Genomic DNA, 25,377 nt, shown 5'->3' with positions numbered 1-25,377 from the left:
CAAAGGACTGTTGCAATGCCCAGAGAAGAGAAGAGAAGGAGTGAACACACACACATTGAATATATTATCGACCTTTGAGTGAGTCGAGTGGAGCAAAGGGAAGGCGTTATAATGTTAGTTTTTCTTATTTTTTGGTAGGGATGATGTATAGGGAAGAGTAGCTAGACAGCTAAGTGACAAACATTTTTTTTGGGTTTCGCTTCCTTTATTCGTTTGTACTGGGGCTGAAAAGGGGATTTAGCAGACCGCAAATTTCCATGCAGTACAGTATTTAGAAGTTTATCTGATTTTTGGCGTCTATTAGAACGGTTTTCTTTAAAAAATATAATTAATTTAAGGTGTACCGTGTTGCAGTTTCAGTAGAAGTGAGTAAACATTTGGCCAAACAGGCTGAAAACGAGTCAACAATGAAGGCGGAATTACTTCCAATTGCAACATGGCTGCTCCTAGACGTTTATGGGAGAAGTTTAGCCCCTGACGCGAAATAAGTTTTGTTTTACGTGTGTTTATCTTTCCTCCAGAAAAGCTCAGTACTTATATGGTCCATTGACTTTGCTTTGGATTGTAAGAGCCAAAAGTACGCAGAGAAACAGAGACCAGGGCGACTTGGATACTCCATCTGTGGTTCCAGGAGTCCACATTACTGTGCGGATTTGTTACTTCTAACTTGTAAATCTCATTTGAGCTGATTTCATCTGATCTCTCAGTCTTTACTGAGGAAAAAAACATGCATTTCTCCATCCCTGAGACGGAGGTTCGCTCCAGTGAGAATGGATCTACATATGTGGTGAGTGCTTTGAGCTAACTTTAGGAGGGATTTCTTTTCTACTCATTGTTTTTTACTAATAATGCCAATCTCCAAGCTGTCAGTACAGGGTGTTTTTGTTTCCCCCCCATCTTGTCTAGTGTGCACACTCATCCTGTTTACAAGTTAATTATGAGAGCTTCACAGCCTGAAAATTCCTCAGCATTCTACTTATTTTACAGGTTTTTTTTCAGTCACGTGAAATAATTATGACCAGGAGGTGTAGCAAGCCATTTTCAAGGTTGTTAGCCTGGACTGAAATGGCTGTTAAGGTAAATAACCTCAGCCTTTATGGAAAGTGTGTTGTCATCCTCCTGACACTGGAGTCCAACAGACAGCAGGTTTCTCAAAGGCTCTTCTCATGTTTAATATTTCTAGCTTTCTACAGGGACATGGAAACTTGACCAAAAAAAAAAAAATTAAGCCTTCCATTAGAAGAACAGACTGGGGAAAAAATAATAATATTACAATAAAATTCCTAAGAGTGTATACTTTGCATGCTTCCTAATAATATCCGTGCCTTTGAGAGGTGATGGAGATAAAATAAGATTTGGTAAACAGGTACACATTTTTAGTATGCCTTGCCTTTTTGACATTTACATTTATGGCATTTGGTAGATGCCCTTATCCTGAGCAACTCTTTTATACATCTGAGCAGCTGAGGGTTAGTTAAGCACCTTGCTCAAGGGCCCAAGAGTGGCAGCTTGGCAGTGCCGGGGTTTGAACTCGTGACCTTCTGATTAGTAGTTCAACATCTACCTATAGACTACCACTGCCTATAGCTTTGAGCCTCTGGCACTCTTCTTTCTACACAAAACAAGGCCTTACCTCAGAAAAGTGCACCAAGCTGCCAAACTATCTTAGCTCCCTGCTTAATTTGAGGAACTACCAGGGGAGGCTGATGTACAGTAAATGGGCTAACAGGGCGAAGCCTCCTGTCTTTCAAAAGCCATTTATAAGGTTTCATTTTTGGCATCTACATCAGATTATTTCCTTTTAACAAATGTCTGAAGCTGGATTAGTTTGGACTTTTGTGGCACCAAGTGCAACAGCACCAATAGTTTTAAGAAAAATAGACAGACTTGTATGTAGAAGTGAGGCTGGGGCTGAATTCTTTCTAGCCCAGAGTGTAGATTCATGGCAGTGACAGTCATGTCAGATGGTTACACAGGGTGAAACACCACCTGATATTTTTCAACCCGCTTCACTGATATCTGTACCGCAGCAGTGATTGAGAAAGCATATTTAAAATAGAGTCGATGGTTTAATAACCGTGAATGAGGTGAAATATTTACTCAAAATGCCTTTGGAGGAGAAACTAAAAGCAGATATACTAAGCAAAAAGTGTGAATTACACAAAAGTACAGATGACAACTGTAACTGTTTTTTGCAAACAAAAGGTTACAGTTTTATTGTAATATCTAATAGGTCAAATCAGCAGATAGGCAGCTGCCTGCCTGTCTGTCTGTCTGTCTGTCTGTCTGTCTTTAAGCATGCATGTGTGTGTAATAGTTTGCCCACATCGTTCTTATTATGCTATCAATTCGACCTAGTGATTTGATACATTGCTCAACCCTAATAGTTGCATTGTCAAGCTGTTGAAATTAGTCATTGCTTGAGTTATTAGATTAGATTCAACTTTTCTCATTGAGCATAGTACAAAGCCAACAAAATGCAGTTAGCATTTAACCAGAAATACAAAACAGCAAGTCATATTGGGTGTAAAGTGCAACGAGACAGTGAGGTAGGGGGGCAGTAAAGTGCAGGTGATGTGCAAATGGCATGCTATCAGCAATGCAAATGGAATATAAGGCATGAAACAAAAAACAGTGCAAGTGGCATGAAGTGTGTAAATGAGTCCAGAGACTCATTTACTCCTTTAGTTAGCATCTGAGCTAGCTTGTCACCTGCCAAAGCTCAAGTACGCACTGAGCGGATCTTAGTAGCCTTCCTGTGCATTGCTGTTGAGGTAGATCAAAACCTAAAAGGCTGTGAAATAAGTATTATTCTATGAAGTCATTCTTTCATGCTAGATGATGGTCTACGTTTTAGTGATTTCTGGCTTCAGAAGGCTGTTGGAGAGCATTGTGAAAGACACAAGACTTGGACAGATCTTTCCACTGGAGAAGGGAAAGATGGCTGGACGCCAACCTACACAGTCTATTCAGCCGCTCTTCTGCACCTGTGGGCCACTATTGTCTTTTGAAATGGACATGTGGACACCAGTGTTGTTTGTTTCCTCTTTTCCCCAATAATGTACAGCAGAAACTTTTCATCCAGGTGCAGCATGTGTGGAATGTGTAGCCGAGACGCAGCCAAAATTCCTGCTGGCTGAGTGAATTTTCAGGCTTCATTCTGCAGTTATTTTTCACTTCTGCACTCGCATTCTCTTTAAACTTTCCCTTCTAAACAGTCTTACTGTGAGCGTGCTCATTTGAGCAGCATGTGTGCATGCTTTGGCTAAAGTTGGCTCCATTTGGATGTGGATGAATCGTCGCTGGTGTATTTTGCTCGCAGAATGTGCACACTGTAGTGAAGACTCCGGGGGGGAAAAAGGAAGGCTTTGCACTCTAAATGGCAAACTTCCTGTGCAAGTGAAAGCTTCTCTTGATGACCTCTTGCTTCCTGGTTGATTAAGGGCATGATTTTCCTTCCTTTTTTGTGTGGAGTGGACTAAAGTAAGAAGTGCATGAAGATCTCGCATCTGTTTGACAAGTCAAGACTTGGTAGTTTTATTGCCAGGGTGCTGCTTGTGATGCATGTTAAGTCAAGAGTGAATGATGTAACATGTAAACTTACATTTAACATATGAGAGAGTTTATAACTAAAATAAATTTTTATTTTTTATTTATTTAGCAGGACACTTCATGAGTGCGCACACACACCAGCACAGAATAGAGATGGAGGATACGGGTGTAGGCCTACACGTTGGCAAGCCTTTATGAAATAGGGTTGCACAGTTGGGGTTAAAATGATTGTCATTTCTATTTTAGAAAAATAACTGATTATGATCTATTCAGCCAGTTTTTGTTCTTCCAGTATTAGCCTAGTTTTGGCAATGAAAAACAAATGACCAAATGTACATTGGGGCCAAAAGTCTGTGACACATTGAAATTCTGTTTTTAAACAAAGTTTTAAAGAAAAACAAATTAAAAAAGAAAGAAAAGGAAATGTTAATAATCTTAAATATTCAGGATTCTGATTTGTTGATCACTGTTTTAAATGTAAGCAAATTTGACACACGTAACGTCTTTATACAAAAGGTCAGATATTTCTTAAGGTTTATCCCTCCCACTGAAGAAAGTGTTCAGACGACACTCCCAGGGTTTTGATCCAACATGAATCATCTGGTCTTACCCAAACTTATGGAGTCCACGCCAGCTCGAATCCGAACTGTCAGATACTGACAACAACTAAGAAACTTTTGCATTCATGTAAATATTCTATAAACTTTTAATTTTCACTCAAGTTACTGCTAATGATATAATTTGTAATTAAACATTTTAGATTAAATTAGTAAAGAATGCAAAATAGAAGCATTTTCACTAGAGGTCTCAAACTTTTAGCCCCCACTGTACATTGACCAAATAATAATTATGGCAGGATTTTATTTTATTTTATTTTTTGTAGGGCCAAGAAGGTGTAACAAAGTGATTATTTGCTAATAAACTTTGCCGCAGTCCATAACCTTCAGAATGTTATGAATAATCAAAAACTGGCCTACATTAAGGTGATTTTTCTAAAATGCATTAATCCAACTCTGTACCGACGTGAATGCGGTTGTCTGACATTTGAATATTCATGCTTCCTCATTTTTCTAGTTACACAAAGTCAGTGGAAAGAATTGGAAGAAGATGTCTTTTAAAATTATTTTTGGCTGCCATGTCTAAAAGTAAATTGCATTTGTTTTTTCACAAATGAAAGGCCAAAATGAAGAGTTAATGAAACAACTTTGGATAACTAATATTGGGTGAATTGTAATATCTTCTTTATTTCTAATAAGGGGGTGGAATCCACATACAATCCATTACACTTGCTCTTGTTATTACAGCAGTAAAGGAAGGGCAATTACCAGTCACTACCCGTTGTGTGTATTGGCATGGGTGTAGCGGAAGCAGCATGGAGCTGGAGCTATTCTCTCCGCTAAAGCCGGGATGAAACCAGGGCCTTGTTTTCTGGGGTGAGACAGTTAGGGAGCCTATTTTCATGGTTTGTGGATCTGTTTTGTTTATGGCCTTGTGGAAGCTGGAGCTAGATCATAAACTCTCATTATCTTTTATTCATAGTTCCAGCAGACTTGCTCTGGGTTTGTTAAAATCCTCCAAAACTCCTACCCTTATTTTTGGTTTATGCTTCTGAAAGTGCTTCTGAAAGCACCCTGAAAAGAACTCCTGAAAGTTTTATTTATTTATTTTAAGCTGTCCATCAAACAAGAGGGCAGTAAACACAGAGAAGTGAAAGGTGAAGGCACACATTGTCTATTCAGTTTTGATTGAGCTGAGGATGTTGCACTTTTTACTGTGGCCTCATCTGAGAAAGGTGATACAGAACCAAACAGTCTAGTGGTAAATTACAGCCTACTGCATGATCCAAGGCTTTTTAATTTCATTCAGAACTCGTTTGAAGTGGAACACATGAACCAACTTGCTTTACAATACTTATAAAACTATAGGTTAGGAAAAAACGAATAAAAAAATCCCTAAACACAGACAGAAATATAGCAGCCTAGTTGCATTAACTTGACTTTAAAAAGCTTCAATCAACTGACTGGACATTAAAGAATTAAAAAAAGCAAACTTTTTTTTGTACTCTGTTTAGTCATCATTCAGAAGTAAAAAACATAGTTTACACTATGTTAAAATAAAACGGTTTCACTATTTATGATTATTTATACTACAGCACGAATCTGATTGATCAGAAGGTGTGCATTATTTTTGTATAACAGCACGGCTTGGACAGTAGTTCCAGCTGTAACATGAACGACAGATTTGTATTAATGCGCTCGTACTAAGACGTTATTGTTTCTATGGTAACAGCCCATGTACTGAGTATGCTCCGCATAAGTTCAAACTAATTAAAAAAATGGATTTGAAACAAAAAAAAAATGTCTTGTTTAACAAGTTACAATGTGTAATTGTTGATGTGGTGAACTTTTATTGTTAGGAGAGATTTATTTAACATTTATAGAACGAGTGTTAGGAGTCAGCACTTCAACAGTCACAGTGCTTTGTAAAGGTTTGCAGCACAGGAAAGTCTTCAGGATAGAAGAGTTTACACTTTGCAGTTTCTTTATAAAATATCTCTAACTTTGCGAGAGAGAAAATGAGATGCTGGTGAAGGAATGACTGATCATCATTGCTTTAACATAAGTGATAACTGGAAATTATTTGTCTCATGGACGCTTCACAATGTTGTATCTAACTATAATCTCCTGGAATGTGCAGTGTCATTCATTAATAAACTAAACCTTGTAATCTTTGGCAAATCGCTGTGGTATAAGCAGAATAACACACTCCAGACTGTGCAGTTATATGAAAATAATCCACCCACAGTCTATCATGTATTATTCCTTACACAGTTGAACTCTTTATAAGATTTGCAAGCGCTATACCCAGCACTACTCCGTTATGGAGATAAGCGTATTTGAGGAAAAGAGGAACTGTCTCAAATCACATATTTACATAGCCTACTACTGGAGACTATCTTTGACTATATCATTCCAACCACATGCATTTGAATTTACCAAACATTTCCTAACTCACCTAAATGTTCCTTTGGATCCTCTAGATTAGTAGGTGCTCTTAGTAAATGTTTTTAAATTTAAGGTTGCAGTATGCAATTTGAGAGGCAGATACAGAGTCAGGCACGCAAGGTTGGAGCTCTCGCCAGTGTTTGCCCTCGGTTGACATGTCTTTACTGTGAAGGTGAGCCTTCAGTTCAGAAGCTTCGGTTTTTAATAGTGACTTTTAAAAAACTGCAGCAGTTTTTACAATTTGACCTGCTCACTAGAGTTATTTTTCCTGCAAAAGTACATCCATTAAAGTTCCAGCTGAGATTCAGTTCTGTCTTTGTTTTGTTTTATTTGGACTGTTTTAATCTCTCCATGACAGAAGGTTTGATGGTGTGTTTTTTGTTATTATAGAAAACATTTCCAGATTGTTTGTCTTTCTCTCTACTCATTCAGTTAAATCTTTATTTTTTAGCTATTTTTGGAAACATAGTTCACCATGAGGCTGCAGATGATTAGCATGTAATTATAGGAAGAGCTCAGAATCCTGCTTTAGAGATCATCAGTCACAACCCCGCAGCCACGAAGTCTTTTGACATGGCCCATCCTTTTTCAGTGATGGATTAGCGAGCTATAAAAGTGGGATTACTCTTTTCAATAATGCATGTAGTGTTAAATGGATAGTAGGCTGAAAGGGCAAAGCTGTGGCTGTTAGGATGCCCTTGGAGTTGTGTACCAGAGCTTCCTGTGGTGTCTATCATTTAATGTCTCTCTTGGCAAGTGCTCAGAAAGTCAGACTTTGTTTGAAACCCACGTCTGTGCTGTGCGCTCTATTTCTCCAGAGTCTGATTGTTTTTCTTCTCTCCTCCTCAGGCCTACAACATCCATGTCAACGGGGTCCTGCACTGCCGAGTGCGCTACAGCCAGCTCTTAGGCCTGCATGAACAGGTAACAAACACTTAAGGGACCTTAATGAAAGGATCTAGGAATGGAGTAATAAAGCACTTCATGCCCAATGTAGATTAGTAGATGGATAGAACAATATTGTATTTATAAAGCATTTTAAGATTTCATTTACAAACACATCAGTGTTTTCCAGTGAAAAAAGCTGAGCCTAATCATGCCTCTCTTTGACCTTTGAATAAGCTTATTGCAGTGAATATCCAAGTCATGTGAGTGTCCCATGATTTGTTGATGAATGGAGAGAACTTTAGTGTTTCTGCCAGCAAAGCCTCGTTCAGTGCTCTGGCTGCTGCTGTTGCTAGGTAACAGGGCATGTGCGGTCAGATGATGCACCCTGGTTACGGGGGTTGCCATGGTGGAGGGTTGCATTCGACTCGCTCTGATTGGCCTCAAATCTAATTACCTCCATGTAATTAGAAAAGGTGTGAAGATGTATTATTGTTATCTTTTCTCCTTTTTGCATTTCACTGGTAATACCTAGTGACATTATTATGGTGTGTATAGTGTAGTAATTTTCTGTTTTGTGCTGATGACGTATTAGCAAGTCACGTCAATTGTCAGTCCTCTTTATAGCTTGTATACGCTGCAACAAAATGTCATTTCCCCAGGACCATGGTGCAACACTTGGCAGTACTGTGGTGCAGTACACAGGACTACATAAAGTGCAAATACACGGTAATTGTGTGTACAAATACACACGTTTTTTTTGGAGAAGTGTTCATGCATTATGCTGGTAATGCCTCATAGTTGTATATAAAATTGGGAATGTTGTGGATTGTGAATGTCATTTCTGAGAGGTTTCTTGCTAAAACAAATATGAATATTTCACTTGTACAAAGAGGGCAACAAGGTCAAACTAAATCCTTGCTTTTGGGACAACAGGATGATTGGTGTAAATTGTTATTATTTTGTTTAAAGATTTTATTTGTTTCATTTAGTACTGCCCTTCGGAAGCTACATAAGATATTTACATGTTTCCCAGAAGACAAAATAATAACAATTTACACCGTTCATCCTGTTCAAAAGTCTACACCCCCCTGGCTCTTAATGTTTTGTGTTGCCTTCCTGAGCATCAGTGATTGTTTGCACCTTTTGTAATAATTGTGTACAAGTCCCTCAGTTGTCCTCAGTGTGAAAAGATGGATCTCAAAATCATATAGCCACTGTTGGAAAGGGGACAGATATGCAGAAGATGCTGGAAAAGCAAATAATGTGCAGGACCTGGAGGATTTTTCTTAAGAACAGTGGGCAGTTTATCTGCTCAACAAAAAGGGACTCATGAAAAACGATCACAAAACATAAAAACAGTCGTTAATCATCCAGGTAACAACACACAGTATTAAGAATCAAGCGTGTGTAAACTTTTGAACTGGTTCATTTGTGTAAATTCAGTTATTATTGTGTTTTTGTGGACTATATGTAAACATCTGTTATGTGAAATAGCTTATTCAGGACAGTACTAAATAAAAACAAAATGCAATTTTTATGATCTGTCATATATATTTATTTTTTTTAATTATTAGCATTTTGCAGATTCTGCAAGGTGTATGTAAACTTATGACCCCAACTGTAATATGTAGTGGAATGTGTCTGCAGTTAGCCAGAAATCCTGTAGCTGTATCACACACAAGATACATATCAGCTCATAACATTTGAAAGACACCTTCCTCTTTCTTAGTTCCAGTAGTTTTATGCCAAAGGTGGCTGCTGCATCAAAAAGCTCAGATTTCCTTGAACCCAGTGGAAGGAGGCAGCTTCAGACACTGCTTAAACAGTCTGCCCAGCTGCAGTAAGATTTGCTGCTGTATTAAATGCCTCAGCAGTAACTACGCATGTCTTCCAAGTGACTTTATGGAGGTCATGGACCACATAAATTACGATGTTATGGACTCTGAGGGATTCGTTGGTCAAATGTTGCTTAGAAAGATGGCATCTGTGGTCTGGTAACAATCACGAATATTTATGGTATATTGTGTTTACTTTTGGGACAGATCAAGAAAGAGTATGGAAACAATGTGGTGCCTGCCTTCCCCCCAAAGAAGATCTTCACCCTCACGCCTGCAGAGGTAGAGCAGCGGAGAGAGCAGCTGGAGAAGTACATGCAAGCTGGTGAGTTTGACGTAATGACAATCTTCTCTTAATCTCTGTCCACCATGTACGGCGAGTCAAATTGCATTCTCTAAACTCGTTTAGAGATGTTATGAGTCAGCTCTTTTAAAGTTTTTATTGTCTGTTACTTGTGCTGATCCTGTTTACCATGTATATTCCAAGTCCTGCATGGATACCTGTACTATCCTGTATATTTATAGACTTGTAGTTCAACCAAAACTGGCAGGATGATGTTTGAGATCTTTATTGCCACATGAGTAAATAAACCTCAGTGTTCTGCTATCATGGTTCCGTTGGTTTACCGTTGTACAGAAATACTTTTCTGATGTCGTTGGTATTTTGACATCGCTTTTAAACAGCTTGGGAGGGTTGGACGTAATCACTGGTTCCAGCCAGCCAAGGGTGACATTCTCTGCATGTAAAGGCAAATCACTGGAGCATGGCAGCACCATGAGCCGTTTGTTCTAATCCATTTCAGTCCTGGCACACGTAGCCGAACAAGCTAAGCCTTGTTGAGCGTGTTTGCTCATAGTCTGAGAGCACACAGGCTGTTCTTGGCTGGCCACTTGCACCGTTACATCATGGTTTAAAGCAGTTATGGAAAATTAACCACCGCACACACATAGTCTTGATGAATTTATCTGGCAATACAATCAACATAACTATACAATCACACTATAAATCGTCACAAAATGTAAAGTAAAAGATGCAAGATTTATATTAGACATGTATCACAAGATGTGAGTTTGCATGCTTTATTTGTATTTATAAACTTGAAGTTGTAATCTTCTGTTTTGTCAGGCACTGTTGCATTATTCTGAAACTTATTCTCAAGAGGTTTTGCTACAGTTTGAAGCCATTAATGAATGTCGTTAAAACTGTGTGTGCATGTAGTTTTAGATATTACAATGTTCCTGTCAGGACTTGACACTTTTTTCCTTGCAGTGCGTCAGGATCCTCTGCTGGGAGCCAGCGAAATGTTCAACAGCTTTTTAAGAAAAGCTCAGCAGGTACAAACTGTCATTTTGTTCTGTAATGTTTCTAATACTGTGTGTGTGAATAAGAGGCATTTTGAGAGTGCTCTGTTGAACAGTGTTGTTTCCTCTGTTTTTTCCTGGTACTTTAGTGCCTCTCTGTATGTCTGAGGTCACTCGTCGGTTCCTCAGCTCCATTAAATGTTGTTTTGGATCAGTTTTCCTGTGCATGTTAGCACGTCTGCATGAGGAACAGAATGAGAGATTAGTCAGGCTTTATTTTGTCATTTCAGAGAATAGCATCTATTTTAACACCCTCCCACATTAGCAGAAGTGACTGTTTATGCTTTCAATAAGCTGTTGTATGCAGCAGAAATTTGTTTATCTAGATCTGTGGTTCTCATAGTGGTGTCCGGGGGACCCACAGAGCATCCATTATAAGTTATTATGCCTATAAATATTGTCACCTGGAATCTAATTTTGATCTACATTTAATTTGAATAAAAATGGGTTCTATTGCTGGAAAGTGCAGAAAAACAAAGGCCTCTCAACCTCCAATCTATTACTGTATATGTTTTAATAATGTGCCTAATTTTTAATAGTCTGTAAATTTAATCTGTACTGAGGGGTTAATTTTTTTTAAAGGGGTCCCTGTCTATAAAAACAAGGACTTCAGAGGCTAGAAAGAATCTCCAGAGTGCAGTTGATATCTGGCTCCTTTTTGTCCACAGCCTCTTCCTTTTTATCCTCTTTCCACATATCTATATATTTAAGGACACACATCGGATGTCTGATAATGTTGAGGCTTTTATCTGCGTAAATATGCTGTTCGGACACCTGCTGTTTTCTCTTTTCCGCAGGAGACACAGCAGATCCCCACTGAAGAGGTCCAGCTGGAGGTGCACTTATCCAACAGCCAGAAGGTCAAAGTCAACATTTTGACGTCAGACCAGACTGAAGATGTCCTTGAGGTAAAGACGCTGTGCAGCCAAACCGCTGTGCTCAGAACTGGATCCAGGATGATTTGTGGTGTTATGCCATTTCTGTACTTGAGCTGGAAGTTTAACCAAAGTATTAGTTAAAGTTGCCAGACAGCTTTATCTGGAGGTATCTTGATTGCCTCTTTTGTGTTTGTGTTATTCTATCTGAGATTCTTTAACTGTGTGTTTGTTGTGAAGAAAATTTTATAGCAAACTTAGAATTTTGCCAGTATTGGGGCCAACCTTAAATAAATAACCATGATAGCATGTTCAAAGCCTGCTGGGAATATCCTACCAGACATCAGTTTCACTTCATTGCCGCATGTCTATGGAGAATAAATGTCTTTTGGACAGAAAATATGCTCCAAATTAGTTGTTCACACAAAACGACTTATTGCTGAGAGGTTAAGATTCCTGCCAAACCCACAATCCAGAAAAACAAGATTAATTTCTGGGAGCTTTGTGTTTTCAGACTGGCGCTTGTTCATTTCTGTTTCAGTTTATATCCAAGTGGGAGGCGCAGAGCCCAGCTGAGTGCTCTCTGGAGAAAAACGCATTACACTTCTCCGTTTTCTCGAACACTCTCAGTTGCACTGCAGATGCTAAATGCTTCTCTCCACTGAACATTAGAGTACAGCATCTTTCCTGTATACTGTTCTTTTACAGAGCAGTTTTTCAATAAACATAGGACATTTCCTGCATTTGTCCATGTGTGTGCCTTGTGTGTTAGGTTTGTGCTTATTTAAGTGTTTGTAAAGTGATTGAGTGATTCAGAGTTGGCATGTATCCTAGAAGAGATGCACTTTCAGCAACACGGTGTTCCTTTTATACAGCTGAGTTGGGAAGATTTGAGTTGGTTTAGCTGAGTCGGCAAACCCACTGCAGTTTTAATGTCGCACCATATACAGTGCTTTCAAAATGGATGTAGGTCATTTTAAACATGTCCGGTTGTCAAAGTGTGATGGTGGCATACACTTTCCCTCTATTAACCAGTGTCACTGGGAAACCCAAATGTTTTGGAGTGAAAAATCTTTGAACTGACCTTTTCTGATTGACACTTGCTATGATGCATTGCAGAGCTAGGAGGATTTATTATGCAGCACCTTCCTCATCATGTCTCCACTGTGGCCCACGTGGCCTTGTGCTGTTGAGTCCCAGCTGTGTCAGTCCCACTCAGTCCTCTATTAAAGCACATTTGACCCTGCAGATGAACGCAGCAAGCTTGCATACTGAGCAAAAAATGATATAATGTCAAAGCAGTTGATGTTTAGCACCCAAACATCAGATAAATGCAGCCAAGTGATTTGTTTTCTGCATAACCATATTGATGAGTGACTTAATCATGAGATCATCTTGTTGTGATGTTTGATATCTAACAGTAATGTCTACTTGTGAAGCAAGTTGTCAGGTTGTCTTTCTGATTTATTTTATTTTTTTCCTAGCCTTTTATATAGTGGAACATGTCTGGACTGTAATCTTGTTACAGAGTTGCCTACACAATGTTCACACCTTTTCATTTTAATATGAACTCATAATATTATACTTTGTTTTGAATGTTCAGCTTCATGATTACGTGAGTCCTCTCTGTGAGATTTGTATAAAATCCAGAAAATTCTCAACTGAGGTTGCCATGCTATTGATCCAAGTTTTTTAGGCATATATCTAAACACTATAAGATGTTCCTGTGGTGGTGTATTACGAGATACAGTGAGTATTGAATTGACTGATTAATTCTCTTTTGTGCCTTCTTCCCCCTCAACAGGCAGTTGCATCGAAACTGGAGCTGCCCGATGATTTGGTGGGCTATTTCAGCCTCTTCCTAGTTCAGGATGGGGCAAACGGGGGCTGCACATGTGAGTACACAACCTTCTGGGTGTTTGGTTGGTCTGCTAGTATGGTGTGTTTTATAGAAATTAGTGCAACGGATGTTTTCATTTGTAAAAGCTCATCATATGCTTGGATAATCTCCCAGTGTACATATCTCTAATACCATTCGTATTATCTGCTCAAAAAGCTACTGCACGTATTCACAACCCATAGCATTTTTTAAATTTAATTTATTTATTTATTTATTTATTTTTTTAATATATTGTTTTTTTAAACATATGCAACCTGCACTTTGTTAACTTTGCACAGTGCTACTATTTGCACTTCTGGTAGATGCCAGTACATTTACTGTGCAGTGACAGTAAACATCTATCTGTCTATCTAATCTATGCTTTACCTAGTCTGTCAGGTTGGTAAGTTGTGATATTATTATCCAATGTCCTCATATTAAATAGTTTCTGTTATGCATATAGGGCACTGAAACATTCTACTTCAGATTAATTTGCCTTACATTTAAAGTTTATTTTCTGAAGTGAGTTCACTTAATATAGGTGAGATTTGAGCTTGTGCCATGTTTATAAGGAGCTGGAAGAGTTCCAGAGGGGAAGTTGTAGTAAGCTTGTGTTAGTATGACATTAACAACCTTGCTGCTGGCTCATCACCTAATTACTGACTGTTTACCTTAATAATCAGAGCACTTGTTTTGTTTCATATAGCAGGGATTCTCAAATGTTTTACAGTCAGGGACCCCTTTAACCTTTAAAAAAAGAATCATTGACTGCTGCAGTACAGCGTTATTTTTTTCAAACAAATTATTAAAAAATTAGGCATATTATGTAAATGTGTACAATAATATTTATATAATTTCTGAACTTTCTACCCATAGAATCCATTTTTTTTGTAAAATTGTCATTAAATTCCAGTTTACATTATTTATAGTTTAAACTTTAATAATGATGGGTTGTGATTTCCACCCTGTAACAAAATCAGAAAATCACTTTGAGAACCAAGGCTTTACAGGACACTGGGCTGTAGACAGTAAGATTTTCCTTTCCAGGACATTTTAGGTTTGCTTGCTTGCTGTGAGACCTTCACTACACAAAAATCTATTCTTGGCTGCCAAACCTGCAATCTCAGCAATATGCAAAGCAAAGTGTATTGACTGATTAGATCTATTGTCTTTCGCCTGAGCTGCACTTCCCTTAGATATAAATTTGTAAGAAGATTGCATTCAGTCTCAGGCTTTCTTTTAGCTCAAATAACCACTCTTTACAACCGTGCTGAGCAGAAGAGCACCTCAGAATGCACGTTAAACAGCAAAAGACCACATCGGGTTCCACTTCTGTCAACCAAGAACAGCAATCAGAGGCTACAGTGGACAGGGTTTTATATATATATATATATATATATATATATATATATATATATATATATATATATATATAATATTGTTAAGTGTATAACTTTACTGCGGGACACGCAAGCTATGAGCCAATTCATGTAATTTGCACTTAATTTCTCTTGGATTAATAAATTTGCACTGCTTTTACTGATTTGTTAGTTTTTGCTCTTTCTTTCTATCATCTCTGTCTGTATATCAGTAGCAAACTCATATTTCCATTCATGCCAGTTTTGAGTCTCCCTTTTTAAATTTTGTCAGCCTGTCAGTGTTTTTTATGCAAGTTTGACAGCCACTGTGCAAGCTTCATCCACCAAGTGGAGTTGAGCCCACTTGCACATTTCCTTGGAGAATTCTTTCTGTTTCATACTTTCTTCTTCCTATCTCTTTTATGTTCACTCTATCTTCTCTCTCACTATCTCTCTGTACTTCTCCCACTCATCTGTTTGCCAAACATTTCTTTGGGAGCGGGGTCAAGATTCTGTCAGATATGAGAGAACACATGCTCTATAGGAGCCCAAAGCAGCTGTAGATCCGTCAGTGACAGCATATGGGTTATAAGAAAGTGAAGAAGAAATGTAACAGTCTTTGAGCAGAGCAAAGTATTTGGCATACAGATGGCTAAGTTAAAAAAAAAAAAAAAAAAACAAGAAAAAAAAAAGGAAAGTTTTGTGCTGACATATGCGGCCTGCCAGTAAACAAGCTAGCACTGAAATAGATAACTGGTACAGGAAATGAAATTGTTGTATGTTAGTGGGATTTTCAGACTAAACTCTTGTAGACTTGCAATACTTTCCTTCCTCCTCCACACAGTGTTGCTGGTATGCTGTTTATCACATTATCTTCTTAGATTCAGAAGTTCACCATGACTGTTTCTATCTCCCAGTTGCCCTCTTCTTCTGATCTCCAGAGAAAAGAAACCCTTAAACACCTGTTTTGTCTGCTGACTCACTCTCTTATGTCCTCAGCATGTCAACTAATAAACCTGTCACTTGGCCAGATGGATTTCTCTTCATCTCTCATCGTTTGTTTCTACCATCAGAATGTCCTTGAGGGTACTCATACACTTTCTCCTGTCTGTCTCTCGTCTCTGTGTCCTCTCCCACGGTGCCACAGTTGTGAGAAAGCTGCAGGAGTTTGAGCTGCCTTACGTGTCAGTCACCAGCCTGCGCAATCCCGACTACCACATCGTCCTCCGCAAAAGGTACACCATGACATGAGTGTGGCACAAAGCATATTTACTCACGGCACACTTTACTTCTGGTTTAGTAAATCATTTTTCCAGGGTGATGTTTTCCCATGTTACAGTTACAAGGGCGTGCTGAGTAATCACTCACTACAGTTCAGATGTGGTTCAGGAAGTTCAATAAGCCTTTTTTTTTTTTTTTTTTTTTTTTTTTTTTTTTTTTTTTTTTTTTTAATAAATGTTTTAGTTCCATGTTGAACATTGAGGCCTTTCTTTTTACTTGCACACAAATTGAAAGAACAGGCCAGTGGAACCAGAGTGAGACTCCCTTGAGGCCTTTCTTCACAAGAATGACTAAGTTGTTTTTGCTGTCTGGTTTTCCTGTAATCCTTTCCTGTAGCTTCTTAAACTTAGTATATAGGTTTACTTTCCAACTCCTTTAGCCCAGCGTGCTTCTCAAAGCACTTTGTTGTACAATCCAAATGGGTTTTGAGTTTGAGTCAGCATGACTTAGGCATTCCTTCTGAAACTTAAGACTGCATTAGCATAGGAAAACTTGCTCAAATCAAGGGTCCATGTAGGATAATGTTTTTTTTTTTTTTTTTTTTTTTTTTTTTTGTCCTCTAACAGTAAGTTATCCAGTTGCTAAATATTTATATTAGATTAATTATTGATAGGCTGACATTTGCACCCTGGCAGGCTTGAGCTGTGTTGTGAAACAGTTCTACTCATTTCCCCTCTCACCATTTCACAATACTCTCCGTCCCACTGCATGCCTCTTCCCCCAAACAATCCTGGTGCTCCTAAAAGCCACAAACAGCAACTTTCTTTCCTGTTTGACCATGTAGAAGTGGCCCAGCCCGACTGATCAAGTTTTCATTGCAGAATGTCTGACAGCGGCTGAATCTCCATCTTTGAAACACATGCACTAGAGTTTTGACCAAAGCCACACAGTTTCAACATAATTTCTTAATGAATTCCTATTAAGAAGCATAATACTGGCCGTGTTCTCATCTTATTATTGCCAGCTTGCTGGTAGTCTGTAGATCCGTTCTTATGTTCTACACTTTTCTGAGGCTGTATGTGCAGTCTGAAGAAACTATACTTGATTGTATTTTTGGTTGTTAAAATATAAAAAGTTTTGATTATGGAACCTCTGTGATAGAAATCAGGTTCTTCAGTGCTTGCATTTTCTCACTGCTTCATAGTTTGTTTTACTTGATAGTCTTCTATTAAAACAACTTTTATTATCTTACTTCTACACTTTCATTTTTAATGTACTGACTTTGGAAATATTTTAGGTTAAATATAAACAATAGAAGCACTGTTCTAGAGGTTTCTCTTTCCATAGAGTTAATCTCATAAGGGTATATTGTTAATTAAGACTAAGTGTGGTTTATTTTCTTCTACAGTTATTGGGACTCGGCATATGACAGCGATGTAATGGAGGATAGTGTGGGTCTTAACTTGTTATATGCTCAGGTACGGTATGTTTTTATCCCTTTTGAAATGAAACCGGACGTAATTAATTTATTTACTTTGATGGTTTCTGGGGTTTTATAGCTAATATTGCTTATTGAAGACACATGCTTGTTCTTTAAATGTATTTGAGGAATTGAAAATCCCTCTCTGTGGCCACACCACCAATATTACTCATTTTTAAGTCATCAAAGACTGAGGTTTATTAACACAAAGCCCAAAATATTGCAGGCATTTAAGGTTACGTTAGGTCAAAATAAATTGCCTTTAAACTTGATTCAACTTGTTTGAAAGCCAGAAGCTGATGCAGTCTAAACAAAAAAGAAAAGAAAAAATCATTGTAATTTTTGGAACAAAAATGCCATGATTTATACTCTTGGAGCAAGTATCCTTTCAGTCTGACTGCACATCTGTACTGCATTGTTGATTTTGAGCTGATGTGTAGTACTCTGTGTGTAGGCACATTTATACACTGCATTAATATTTGGACACAGTGAAATAAAGCTTGTCTTCTCTCTTCAGACGGTGTCTGACATTGAGCGAGGCTGGATTCTTGCCAACAAAGACCAGCACAGACAGCTGAAATCGCTGCAGGAGAAAGGCTCAAAGAAAGAGGTGAGAACAGACTGCTCAGCACAGACACGTCTGATCTTCTGATCTCCAGCATTTATGTTACTGGTCTAGAATTCTCATCTAAGATGGTGGCTGTCATTTACTTTAATCCACGTTGCTTTCATAGTTCATCAGATTGGCTCAGACCCTGAAGTATTTTGGCTATATCAAGTTTGATCCCTGCATCACGGATTTTCCCGAAAAAGGTTGCCACGTCATCGTCAGCGCCGGCAACAACGAGCTCAACTTTCACGTCAAACTGCCCAACAACCAGATGAAGGAAGGCAGCTTTAAAGTCACACGCATGAGGTGCTGGCGAGTCACTTCATCTGTAAGTGTCAGCTTTGTCGAAGGGTTGTATAACAGTATCAGCTTTATGTTAAAGGGTTGTAAAAAAAAAAAATAAAAAATAAATAAAAATTCATGCATGCATCTCTGTTGTTCAGAGTTAACCATAATGCATGTCAACTTATTTAATCATGTTCTGAAGGCTGTCCTCAAGATAGCAAAATAACTGTAAAATTAGAGCCTTGACTTGAGGCATGTAAAATGGCTCTATGCCAGTTTCCATCACGTTTTCCTGCAGTCGTAATGAGGGTGCGACTCCCTTTAGGCAGCAGTGGTGTAAATATTTCTGTTTTGCCAAGCTGAGAGGAGAGTCTGCATCAAAATAGGTGCTGGCTAACTGTAATTGGCTAAAGCAGTCGCTCTCATTAAGGAGTAACACCCACATGAGCCTGCCATCCATCCATCTTTGTCCTGGCATTTAGGCAATCATCCATCTGCCTCAGTGCTGTTATATTTTCAACAGAACGCCTCTGCCTTCCAATACACTTACAGCTTATTGGCACTTCACTGTGGATTATATTACTCATCTTCGTCTTGTTTTTTCCACCTAAACAAATTAGAGACTGTTTCACACACATTTCAGTTAGGATTGGAATCGATAGCATCTATGCAAACTGTTTTTTTTCTAAATCTGTTTTTCTTGTTTTTCAGAAACTATTTCAGGACTTGTTTTATCTTTTGAAGGAAGCATTTTCAGACAAAGTGGCCTCCCACACAGATAGCCTGTCTCTCGTTATTACTCTGGGGTTTTCAGAAAAGGATGCGGAAACACTTTGTGTGTTTTTTTCCTTGCTCAGGCATTCCATTAGCTGCAGGGAAGTTGAAGACGAAGCAGCCTCCGCTCATTAGAGAGCCCTGAATAAACTTTTTTAAAAAAATCTCTTGGGAGCAGAGCCTTATATAGAGAGGTGTTAAGAGTTTGTCTTGTGAGAAATTTGACCCTGGCAGTTTACTGTGCATTTGAAAAATGAAAAAGCTTCCTTTAAAGTTCCTTTAAAATGCAGTCCCTGGTGGAGATAATGAAGATAGTGATTCAGGATGATTAATGATGCAGCTAATTCAGAACAAATTAGGATTTGATGCTAATTAAGACGTAAAGGACTGTGATAATGGCTGATGGTGGTAAATAGTAATATGATGATGATAATGATGGTTCTTCTTCCCCTGTGTAGCAAGTCCCAATGGCCAATGGCACCGCTAATCCCTGCACCTCTGGCAAGTGTGAAGTCAAACTGGAGCTGGCCTTCGAGTATCTGATGAGCAAAGACCGTCTGCAGTGGGTCACCATCACGAGTCCACAGGTCAGAATGCCATCTCAGCCTGCTCATTTTAGAGCAATGGTTATTTAATTTAGATTTAATTTTAGTAGGTCCCTTCCAGGGTAGTGCCTCATGCTAAAAGTACAACATAAGAAAAGAATGGAGCCTTTCCACAGGACAAGCCAAGCCAGGACATATATATTTCGAGATAAAAAAATAGTGCAAACCATTAATTGTTCTAATACAGTCATTACAAAATCATCTTGATTAATGTCTCTGAATACAATCCCTTTTCTACTGGCACAAAAATCTTGTGCAGTGACTATGTGCCAGAAGTTTCTAACCCTTTCCAATTTTCTGGAGGAATTACAAGATGAGTCAGTTTTAAAGGTTGGTTTAATGTTTCAGATTCATTTATTTATTCCTTTACATCCAGTGATGATTTATTTATTGCTGTTTAGCTTGATGCTATATTTCTTCCACATGGTCCAAGAAACCATCTTGTAATTAAACTGAATGCCAAATGACATCCTGTTCATTCATTCATTCGTCTTCAGTAAAAGCTTTACCCTGGTGAGGATCGCTGTGGATCTGGAGTGTATGCCAGGAGCACTGGGCACAAAATGGATGGGCCAGAATGACTTTTAAGATTCAGCCACAGAAACTCCTTGTGTTTTGTTGTATTTTAAAGTATGCACTCAAACTTCTCTGACTTTTTACTGAGGCTATGTAGTTGGAGTTTGGACTTTTTATCCAACAGACCACAAACGGTGAGTGTTGGAAGGCACTCGTCCTCCCCAATTACACTGAACACTGGAGGACCACGGGGCTGTGTGCTGAGCACCCTGTTGTATTCCCTTTTCACACACGAGTACAACTCGTTATCAAGTCCAACATCATTATCGTAAAGGTTGTGGATTACACCACCGTCATAGGACTGATCTCAAACAGTCACGAGTCAGCCTACAGAGAAGAAGTCAAGAACCTGGAGATGTGGAGTCATAATAACAGCATGGCTCTCAACTCCAAGAAAACCAACGAACTCATCCTGGACTCCAGAAAACGAAACACAATGTTCACCATTCCATCAGCATCAGCAGTGAAAAGGTTGCAGCAGTCAACAGTTTTAAATTCCTGTGTGGCATCCACATCAGTAACAACCTATCATGGTCCATCAACACATGGTTAGTCAACAGAGGCTAAGAAGGCTAAAGGAAAGCACAGCTCCCCGAACAGCTCCTCCTGAACTTCCACCAGTGCACCATTGAATCCATAATCACATTCTGCATATCAGTACTCATGCTGCACCTCAGAGGACACAAAAGCACTCCAGCGCATCATCAAAACAGCACAAAGAAACACCGGATCACAGCTTCCAACACTGTAAGAAATCTGCAGAATTTGCTGCCCGTGTCGACCCGCAAAAAGTCCCAACCCACCCCAGCTACAGCATTTTCACCCGTCTGCCTTCAGGAAAATGTTAGAGGACCCTGCACACCCATAAACCAGACTGAGGAACAGGTTCTTTCCCAGAGCTGTCGCATTACTCAACACTCAGTGTTATTCCCCCCCACCATTATGGCACCTCACGTCACCCTGTAACGCATCACTATGGTCATCAGCTATTCCAGATATTCTGGACATACGTGAAATTGTCTTCTTAAGTGTAATTCAGACCTTTCTGTTCAATACCTTATACTACACTTAGACTCTGCAATTCTTTATACTACACTTGCATTTACACTTGTGTACATGTAATTATTTATTTTGATATCTTTCCACAATCTCCTGTGAATACAACTACAACTACTTTCCACTTAACAATATAGACTTTTCCATTTTAGCACCTTGCACTTTTCCACCTGCATTTGTGTATGTATTTATTTGTCGCCTTAATCTTGTATCTACTGTCTTACTCTTACTCAAGCCAGTCTGCTGGTTTGCTCTCTCAAATGATGATAAAACGTATCTTATCTTATCAGCACACTTATGTTTGGGTGCACATGCTGTTATTAAAACAAACATGGGTTCGGCTTTATTGATGAGCCATGCTTTGCAGTGCTGTTCAGTAGAAGAACTTTATAATACCAAACTGTAGTACTGTAACAAGGGCTGCTTTCTTTTTCTTTTTCTTTTTTTTTAAATAAACTCACATGGTTCATGTTTTTAGGCAATCATGATGAGCATCTGTCTCCAGTCCATGGTGGATGAACTGATGGTGAAGAAGTCTGGGGGAAGCATTAAGAAAGTCAGTTTCTCTGTTTGTTCTTATGTAACTGCTTGTCTGTCTGCCAAATCTCTCATTAAATCCTTCTGTTTTGTTTTTAGTGAATGTGGTGTTTGTGCATAAATATGTATGCTCACAAACCAGAGCAATTATCTTGAATCAAGTGCTTATTCAACCGCAAATATCTAATTCATGATTTATTTAATCTTAATCTTTATTTTATTTTATTTTTTTTTGCACACATTAGTGCAATAAGCTGTCATCAAGCAGAAACTACAGGTCTCTGCACAGCTCCTAGTGTGTACAGCAGGGATTTCACACACACACTTCACATTCTGGCCTTGAGAAAGCACTCTGTATTTATTAAAGGACTTCATTGTTCTAATGCTGTCTCGTCATTAGAGTTTAGACTCTGTTTTGGTCTAAGATGGTGCAGGCAAATGCGGTCTCTAAGAAACTTGCACTAATGTGTTGTGTATTCATCAGATGCAGAAGAAACGTCTTAATGGATCCATCCATCGATCCAACAGCCAGCAAGCTGTGAAATCTCCTCCATTACTGGTGAGGAAGCGTATTAATTACAGCATGTTTTTTGATTGCATCAAAACACGGCAGTTTTAACTCTTTATTTTTATCTCCAGGATTCTCCTGATGCGAGTCGAGAACAAGTAGTCAAGCTCTCGGTGAGTTCAGCATGCACTTTTATGTGGATATATAACACTTTTTTTTTCTCGGTGTGATAATGAAGTGGTAAACTCATGCATTCTGTTTGTGTTCCTCTAATCTTTGTGCTTTAGACCAAGCTGAGTTCTGTCTCCCTGCGTGGGATCAGCGCCTCAAACTCGGCTAACGATCTCAGCGGCAGTGATTTTCATGGAAACTATGCCTTCGAGGGCATCGGGGATGATGACCTGTGATGCTCTTCTCAGACTAAAGCAGAGGACAGCTGAGCCAATCTGAGCAGGTTCGAGTGGAGGGAACGCATCTGATTCTGCAAGATTCTAACACTCTGTTGTCCTGCAGCATTTCTCCAATAGTCCAAAACATCCTTACCAACCACAGATTATTAAGGGTTAAGGGTCTTGCATGTAATGAGGTGTCAACTTAGATAGGTGTAGCACAAGCACAATACATTGTGTGTAACACCCACCCTATGACAAATAAGCAAAATCCAGATTGAACAAAAATATTGAAGATGCACTGATATAAACTATATTAAAAATCGGCGTATCTGCCGATAACTGACAGTAATCCCACTCTGACATCCTCTTAATAACCAGGCGATTCGGCTAGCTTCTGTTGCCAGGATCTGTGTCATATCAGTCAACATCACATGCATTCATGGCAATAAAAATGTCTGTGAATGGTACTGCAAATCGTCAAATCCAATCCAAATTCATTCCAACATTTCATCAGCCTCTGTATCAAAACGCAGCGTTGAATACATGCATCCCTAAAAAAAAAAAAAAAAAAAAAAAAAAAACTACATTCAGTATTTCAAACTGTGGCACCCTTTAAGCAAACACAGGGATGCATAGCTTTGGGGTTATTTCCTGCATCCATGAAAGAAATGTCTCAAAGAAATAAACTTTTATTGGCTGCAACAAAAGCTGCTTCTCATGTTAACCTCTACTGAATAGTACTTCCTTTTTAGAGACTCAAAGCTGTGCTTTCTCATCCTCAATGCTGTAACCAATGATTAAGCATTAAATGAGCTTCATGCTGTCTCAAGCTGATGGATACAATGAAAGGAGATCTGAGAACACTGATTTGAATAAGTGCAAACATGCTAAAGTCAGCTGCCTAAACCTGTACATGCAGATTTTGATTCAAGTGTAAGTCTGTAGTTCATCAGTTAAAGAGTTCAGGAGGAACTGCGGCCTTCATGTGCAGTGTGCCAATCCTTGCCTTTTTTTTTTTTTTTTTTGCCATTATCTAACAGGTTTTCAATGCTTTCCAAACTCATCAGCATCACCGCTTCATAAGTAGTGAATAGAAAGTGTTATACGGGTTCTGAATGGAAACCTCATCCTAATTAGATCATGCATAGCATGGCCTTTTTTTTTTTCTCCCCTCCCCCTGCCAACTCTTTGCCTTACACTAATTCAACCGCCTTACATTTCAAGCTTGTCAGTTTTAAAGTCGTTTCAGTGTTAGGTCCTCGTCAATGTAAGCTCTGGTGAGAAATCTTGCAGAATTTAGAGAGTTCTGTTGGTGTTGGGCAGAACCGCTTGCACATGCTGAACCCATGACTTTGCACAATATTATACAGACGGATGGAGTGATTCATCATGGAAAACATTCTCAACCATATGTGCATGGTGTTGAAGATTTTTTTCCCTTGTCTTTCCAACCAATATTTTGTGAAAGGTTTCTCATAAATGCCAAAATTCTAGTTTACTAAAGCATTTTGCACAAAAGAAACATTTAAAAATCATGGTAGTCACTTTTATAAATGTACATGCAAATAAAAAGTATTCTGATGTATTCTGTATTCATTTTACTAATATGTATTATCATTAGTGTATTATAATCAAATGCAGTAGATCAACTATATCTAAACTGTGTAAAAAAATAAATAAATAAAAAAACAAAAAGAACATATACCGCTGTTTACAGAACTGTAGAAAATTGAGAATAGAATTTGAAAGAACAGTGTTTACAAATTCCACATCTGAATTTCAATGGTTGTCTTTTTACTCATTACATATTCCTTTTTTTTGAAAACCATAAAGACCATTTTGTGCTTTATAAAACACATTGTAGCAATCATCTCAGAGGACCGGGTAGAAAAGGAGGTTGGAAAAAAGCTGCATTTCATATTTCAGGCTGGTGTTTTTTTTTTTTTTGTTGTTTTTTTTTTTTTCTTTGCATGGCAAATGAGAACCTTCATTCCAGAGCCGTGTATTCCAGCGTGAGTCGTGTTTATACAATGCAGTGGGAACAAGACTGACTGAGTTTTGACATTGAAGATGATTGAAATTTGTCTAACTTGTCTAGGTCTTGGTGATTGAAGAGCTCATTCTCATCTTGATCAACTGTAAAGAGTGAATGTTTTCTGACTTATTATAATATGTGAGTGTCAACTTCAGTATGTTCACCAGCATATCTAAAAGATGTTAATGGTATAGATTCTTAATGTCACACAGAGCCTAGCAGTTCTTTAAAAATTTAAAAGCAATGTCATGGATTTCAATAAATGTAGGTGCCAAATCTCTGCATTTCCATGTGGTGGTGTCTTTCCTGTGCACTTGAATGTTACATAGTTCATGGTAGACTTGATTGTGATGTGACCACAAATGACACAGCTATGATTAAAATGAGTGAGTGGGGGTGTGTTGCTCTACTTCTCATTTCCCCAACCCCCCTGTCCCTGCTCTGACACAGCCTGTTCACCGAATCGGCTAATTAACAGCCCTTCCTGTGTTGAAGTGAATGAGTTAGAGCAGGGAAAAGATTTGGTGATGGATTCCTGTGAAAT

General features: G+C 38.6%; 1 protein-coding gene and 1 long non-coding RNA gene across 2 annotated transcripts; one reads left to right on the top strand and one right to left on the bottom strand.

The window, feature by feature from the left end:
* Positions 1-44: 44 nt before the first annotated feature.
* On the top strand, positions 45-25,117 carry snx17 (sorting nexin 17). Its single transcript, XM_026944334.3, has 16 exons — positions 45-113; positions 522-787; positions 7,407-7,481; positions 9,488-9,605; positions 10,551-10,615; positions 11,440-11,550; positions 13,322-13,412; positions 15,902-15,989; positions 17,384-17,453; positions 17,973-18,065; positions 18,190-18,393; positions 19,583-19,711; positions 21,840-21,917; positions 22,383-22,457; positions 22,538-22,579; positions 22,694-25,117. Exons 2-16 carry the CDS (start codon positions 728-730, stop codon positions 22,811-22,813), a joined length of 1,419 nt encoding a protein of 472 aa, XP_026800135.1. The 5' UTR covers positions 45-113; positions 522-727; the 3' UTR covers positions 22,814-25,117.
* LOC128321665 (uncharacterized) lies at positions 10,622-13,315 on the bottom strand. The gene is made up of 3 exons (XR_008305249.1): positions 12,602-13,315; positions 11,417-11,633; positions 10,622-10,820 (listed from the first exon to the last, which is right to left on the bottom strand). It is a non-coding gene; the product is annotated as an uncharacterized LOC128321665 (long non-coding RNA).
* Positions 25,118-25,377: the final 260 nt, after the last annotated feature.

Source organism: Pangasianodon hypophthalmus, chromosome 19, assembly GCF_027358585.1.
Source record: "Pangasianodon hypophthalmus isolate fPanHyp1 chromosome 19, fPanHyp1.pri, whole genome shotgun sequence".
NCBI lineage: Eukaryota > Metazoa > Chordata > Actinopteri > Siluriformes > Pangasiidae > Pangasianodon > Pangasianodon hypophthalmus.
The sequence above is the reverse complement of the archived record's forward strand: the minus strand, read 5'-3'. Positions and strand labels throughout refer to the sequence as shown.